Source organism: Eptatretus burgeri, chromosome 3 (assembly GCF_056783735.1).
Source record: "Eptatretus burgeri isolate ZD-2024b chromosome 3, Ebu_testis_v1, whole genome shotgun sequence".
Lineage (NCBI taxonomy): Eukaryota > Metazoa > Chordata > Myxini > Myxiniformes > Myxinidae > Eptatretus > Eptatretus burgeri.
Window position 1 is genome coordinate 115,232,834 of NC_140963.1, and position 6,000 is coordinate 115,238,833.

Here is a 6,000-nt window from a genome sequence, read left to right on the forward strand (position 1 = left end):
CCTTTGGAGTGAACTCCCTCACTCTGATCAATCCCATTCTTCCCTCCAGGCCTTCAAAACAGCTGTTCACCACCACCTCTTATAATCCCCCATCCAAATCCTCGATCTTTTCTACCCCCGATAATCCACCCAAGCCCACCTCCTTCAAATTCCCTGCTTTTCTTCCTGAAAGTCCCTGTAATGTCCATCTTGTATTCCCCATGTTCCCCGTCCCATCCCTCTCCCTTCCACAGATCTCCTAATGTCTCTGTTCCCCACTGTTTTGTCCTTCCCACTCCCTCCCCTCTTGTCTCATGCCCCCCTTGATGTGCGTTGTGTGTTCGCTCTCATATGAGCCTCGACAAGGTATACAAAAAAAAATCAAAAAAAATCGGGAAAAGGTCTCCTCTGGCCTTGTATTCTGAAAGAACAAGCTCCCAGTGTGTGTGGTGAAGGAAGTGGTCGTGGGGTTGTCTTCGCACTCTGGAGGAGATCGAATGGTCTCTGGTGACCCGTGCTCACCTTTGTTGCTTGTACTTTCTCGTGTGCAGCTGCAAAGACTCAAGCGCTCTTTCTCCTTCAAAACGAGGAGCCTGCGGAGCCGCAGCGCCGATAACGTGTTCGATCGCCCGGGCGTCGAGACTCCGAGTGAACCAGAACCTGAAGAAACCGCATCTCGGGCGACTGCCGCGCAGTCACCTGCACACTCTCCCGCCAAAACCGCGGTTACTCCAGGCGAGAGGCAGCACGACTTCCATGAGTACGTGTTCAAGAAACCGACCTTTTGTGACATGTGCAATCACATGATCGTTGGTGAGCCATAAACACGTTTCTATTGATCTGTTTCGTTACTCTAATCTGTTGTCTATCAATTTGCCTGATAGATAGGCCTACCTATCTCTCTATTTATAATATATCTCAAGCAATCTATCTGTTGAGCTCCCTCTCTGTTGGTCTATCAATTTGTGGCTGCATATCTATCTCACGTCCAAGTGATCCATAATTAAATCCCGACATCAAAATGTGGGAATACCAGGTTTTTCAATGTTCGATAATTTGGTGATCTTGCTGTGGTTGTCTTTCTGATCTTACATCCTTCACCGATAATATTCCACTGATCCTACTATTAATTTGCAATTGGTCACTGGCTTTGACACCAATACAATTTTTTTCTTTCTGACCCTAGACATCAAAAAGCTACATATATCGAATAACCGCCATTACAGCATTTAAGTTGCATCAGATGTGGCAATAAATGTGAATTGTCGCTCCCAGCTTGCCGGCTCGATGACAGAAGACATCATTTGGAATTCCGGGGTGGGGTGGTGGGTGTTGCTCAGGCAACTTACTTGTGATAACAATTGGATTTGTCTGTATTTAAAATAAGGAATGAATTATAGATCAACCAAAATATATCTGTCTGCCTATCAGTATCAACCTGTCTGATTGTCTTTCTACCTGTATTATCTACCCATCTGTCTGCCCATCTATATTTAGGTGCCTCTCAGTCTGTCTATCTGTTTATTCATCTCGCATTATGGTATTGAGACATCCTGCAATGCCATTGTGCATGTGTTTACCATGAAATGATGATGTTACATTGGAACGGATTTATATGTTTACTCCGATACTGGTATTTGGAGTCACCTTGAGCAGTACAAAGTGATGCTTGGATGGAGCTGTCTGAGCTGTGCATGGGATGCTTTCAATGCATGAGCTCACACATGGCTCATGAGGTTGAAGTCATAAAGCCGTTGATGTACAAGGGGACTTTGTACTGAGTGTTCATGCAGGAGGGAAATAATATTGTTCCGGGCCAGGGTTCGAGGTTCGCCACGAGGAGAAGCACTCAAATTCCTCCTGAACACCTGTTCTTGAGGCCACCAGCCATGGATAACTCCGCGGCTCGGCAGGTTGCTTCTCAACCATGAACACCGATTGGTACCACAAATCCTGGCAGGGTTTCACTACTTCATGTAGTTACCTTACCTTTGGATGATGATATCAAGGGGGGCTTGAGCCCTCGATGCATACTTGTATTAATCTTACCTGATAAGGTGCAGCTGGCCGGAGCTGCCAAATCGCACCGGCTAACAGAGCAAATTACGTGGGATAAAACCTCCCGACTCACACTGCGTGCGGACTACGCTGGACCAATGGAGGAAAAGACACTGAACTGGGTACATTTTATAATGTAAGCAGTTTATTGCAGCAAGGGCAAGGAAAGATATGTGTGCAATAAGCAAGGGATTTAATACAAATGATCTGTACAGCAGGGAAAGCAAGGATTGGTGAGGTTCAGCAAAAGAAAAGCAATTATTTACAAACACAAGAGACATGGTGCAGAGTGACCCCAATCCTAAACTTACACAATCTTAATTATGGTAACAAAATGGCATGATCAAAATCATTCCTTGAGAAAGTTAGAAAGTCCAGAGAGAGAAAGAATGTTTCAGGTGGTTTTGACCTCTTTTTACCAGGTGAGATTGACAGACAATCGTAAGCCCAGTCTCTGCGGAGAGGGAATTGGGGAGGAAGTGGGGGGGGGTGCAGTGATATTCAGGTGAAGTGTGGAGAGGAGGGTGTAAAGATGTGGTTCATGGGGCAGGGGGTGGAAATAAAGCAAAGAACTTGTGAGAAGATAGTCCTGAAGTGAGGTGTAAAGAGGTCTGTATGTGTAAATGCTATGGTTGTCTGAGCTGCACCTGGTCTGGTATCTGGCTTTTCCTGCTCATTCCGCACTCCGCTCAGTGGGCTCCATTCTGCTTGTTCCGCTCGCTCCGTCCAGCTCCGTTGCTCACCACACCATGATCCCAAGACCAAGAGTGCGCATCCAGAGAAATAAGCTCTTTTTATAATCCCCTTGTGGGGGCAGCACCTGGGAGTGGATCAGGTGGACAACTGGGTGTTTTCCAGCACCCTCATTAGTGTATGGATGATTACCCTGGCGCTAGATCCACCCATGCGAGGTTTCAGCAGCGGAAATGGCCTCATTCTCTCTGAACTCTGCCACATGATTCATCTCTAAGGTTAACATGGCGCTGGGGTATTCGATTGCACTCTTTGGCCATGAACAGGTGCCAGACACCGAATGAGGGCGGTAATTGAGCGGAGCAATTGCACTATCCACATGACGTTCAATGGAGTCTCGCACGCTCTTGCGCTTCAAGGTCCAGATCCGAGTATCTGTAATGGTATGCCACACTCCCCTGTTCCCTGTTGGTCCGAAAGGGAGTGGTGGTCATCGGTGGTGGCTCAATAAAGGCTGAATCGATTACAATGATAATAATTTCTCACAGTTTTCCATGTATGCTCAATATGCACTAGATTAGATGGTCATGTAACATGTAAAGTTTTGATTTCCTCCGTTAAATGGCTTTCCATGTACGCCTTTAACAAAATGCAGACACATATGTACATACTATGTATGTGACCGATTGATTAACCAAGAATATAGGGTATTCCAAAAAGACCCGGACAAATTTGGTTGTTAATATATTTAAAACCACAAATGATACAATGACACCCTTTTGTTTATATAATACAGAAACTCATAAAGTTTTGTGCTTGCTATGTTCGGCTCAGCATGTCTGTGTCCACCAGTGCGCGTGCAGCTGGGATCCGAGAATGAAGATCCTGCAGGTTTGCTACCTTGGTGTTGTCGACAACATCTTTGACAAACCCCCACAGAAAATATAACTCAAGAGGGGTTATGTCTGGTGATTGTGGGGGGGGGAGGGGGGCAGGTGATTGGTCCGTCTTCGCCAATCCAACGACCTGGAAATTTTTTATTCAGGATGGCTCGAACGACTCAGGCCCAATGAGGGGGAGCGCCATCCTGTTGAAATATGATGTTTGGTTGCAGGTCTTCAATCTGCGGGAAGGTGGACCCTTCCAACATGTTCTTGTAAATTAGTGAGATCACTGTATCCCCCGCAAAGAAAAACGGACCCACCAAGCGGTTATATTAACCACACCAAACATTGACCTTTGGACTGTCACATATGTGTTCAATGACCATGTGGGGGTTCTCAGAGACCCAGATCCCCACATTGTGCCGGTTAACCTTCCTTGATACATGAAAGCAAGCTTCGTCTGTGAACATGACCTTTTTCAGGTGACCTTCGTCATCCTCGATGTGACTGAGCATTTCCAAGGCAAACACCTTGGTGTTTGGGTCCATCATTTGGTTTGAGTTCCTACAGAATCTGCACCTTATCGGCATAAAGCTTCAGTCTGTTGTGCAAATCCTGTGCACAGTGGTGGTTGGTCGTCCCAGGTCTCTGGATGCACGTCCACTTGATTTTCTGGGACTTTGCTGAAATGATTCACGCCCTCGTTCAACATCTACTGCACTTGTTCTTGGTTGAGCGGTACTTCTCTGTTTGCCAACTTCCAGTTTCCTTAAACCTCTGAAACCACTCTCCGATACTTGTCCGTGATGGTGGATTCCTTCCATACCTTGTATGGAAATTATGTTGAACTTGCATGTCAGATCTGGTCTCCACGAACCATTCGACGCACTGAGCTTTCTCCCGTGGATTCGCAATTTTCTTTTACATTAAACCACCAGACCTGAAAATATAGAAAACTTTATGAGTTTCTGTATCATATAGAACAATTGGTATAATTGTATCGTTTGTGGTACTAAATATATTTACAACCAAAATTGTCCGCATGTTTTTGGACCACCCTGTTTAATCTATATGGGATCAGTGCACCGGCGATAAACCCATCCGTGTGTTCCGTGTATCGGAATGGGAGAAAGATTTACGAGTTTTCAGGATGATCACGAGAGACCATGGTGTTCATTACGAGGATAAAGTGGATAATTTGAAACTATGTGGAGCTGCATATACCATGATCAGGTGTTCAGATTGGAATGGGATGTGATATGAGCATGCTCCTTTAACCCACAAGGATACTGCATGTGTACATATGTATAAATGGATACAGGCATTTGAAAATGCATATGAATATATCTATTTTTTGTCGGGAGAGTGAAAGTGCTCTGAGCCTAAAAGAATAATAATATTCTCCATAAAATCCTAACGTTTCAGAAGACTACTATCTTCCGTCCTCTATGGGTTGGGGGGATTCCATGCGGTCCTTTCGGAGAGACATTGTGAGAGTGTGACATTTGTCAGGATTGAAGGACATATTCGAAGTGTTCGACCAGTTTGTGATTTTATCTAGATCTGCAGAGTGCGAAGAAGCTGCTGCATGCCGGTCTGAGGGATGACAGATGGTACGGCAGGGGATGGAGTCATCAGCAAAGAGATAAAGAGGATTTTCCAGAGGGTCGGAGAGATCACTGATGGAAACCAAAAAATAACAGGGCCCAGAACGCTACCTTGAGGAACTTCAGCCTGGACAGGAAGAGGGGATGAGAGAACTCCATTTAGGGCCACACGTTGACTGTGACGGGAGAGGAAGTCTGCGAGCCATGAGTGGAGATGGCCTTGGATACCAGATGCAGAGAGTTTTGTGAGTAGGGCAGGGTGCTAGACCGTGTCAAAAGCACGTGATATGTCTTGGGAGATGGCTCTGAGTTTCATGTCTGGTATTGTGTACCTCCATCCATTGTTTGGAGATCAGAAGCAGCATATCCAGGGTAGAGTGACCAGGTCTGAAACCAAATTGATGATCGGAAATCAACCCATTGGAGAAGAGGAAGGATTTAATGTCTGAAGCGATGATGGATTCCATAACCTTGCTGATGATTGGGAGAAGGCTGATTGGTCTGTAGTTGCAGGGATCTGTTTTTGCACCTTTTTGTGCAGGACAGTGATGTTTGCTGATTTCCAAGCAGATGGCAGATGACCTTGAGCAAATGAGAGGGTGAATAGAACAGAGAAGAGAGAGGGTGAGCAAGAGCAGAAGAGCAGGTTTTTAAGACTAGTGGGCTGATGCCGTCTGGACCATTTGCAGAATCTGAATCGAGGTTTGACAGCAAGCTCTCCACTTTGTCAGGAAAAAGGACATCAACTCCAGGGACAGCTGGGTGCGACTGGTAAGGTG

General features: G+C 45.7%; 1 protein-coding gene and 1 long non-coding RNA gene across 3 annotated transcripts in view; one reads left to right on the top strand and one right to left on the bottom strand.

Moving 5' to 3' along the window:
* Window positions 1-6,000, top strand: part of STAC (SH3 and cysteine rich domain) — a 202,706-nt gene that overhangs the window by 18,571 nt on the left and 178,135 nt on the right. For both annotated transcript variants that reach the window (XM_085875202.1, XM_085875203.1), the window contains exon 2: window positions 531-792. In XM_085875202.1, the coding sequence (XP_085731328.1) occupies window positions 531-792 (262 nt within the window). The remainder of the gene's footprint in view (window positions 1-530; window positions 793-6,000) is intronic.
* Window positions 2,218-6,000, bottom strand: part of LOC147030787 (uncharacterized) — a 9,609-nt gene continuing 5,826 nt past the window's right edge. The window contains exon 3 of the long non-coding RNA XR_015056509.1: window positions 2,218-3,195. This is a non-coding gene — a long non-coding RNA (uncharacterized LOC147030787). The remainder of the gene's footprint in view (window positions 3,196-6,000) is intronic.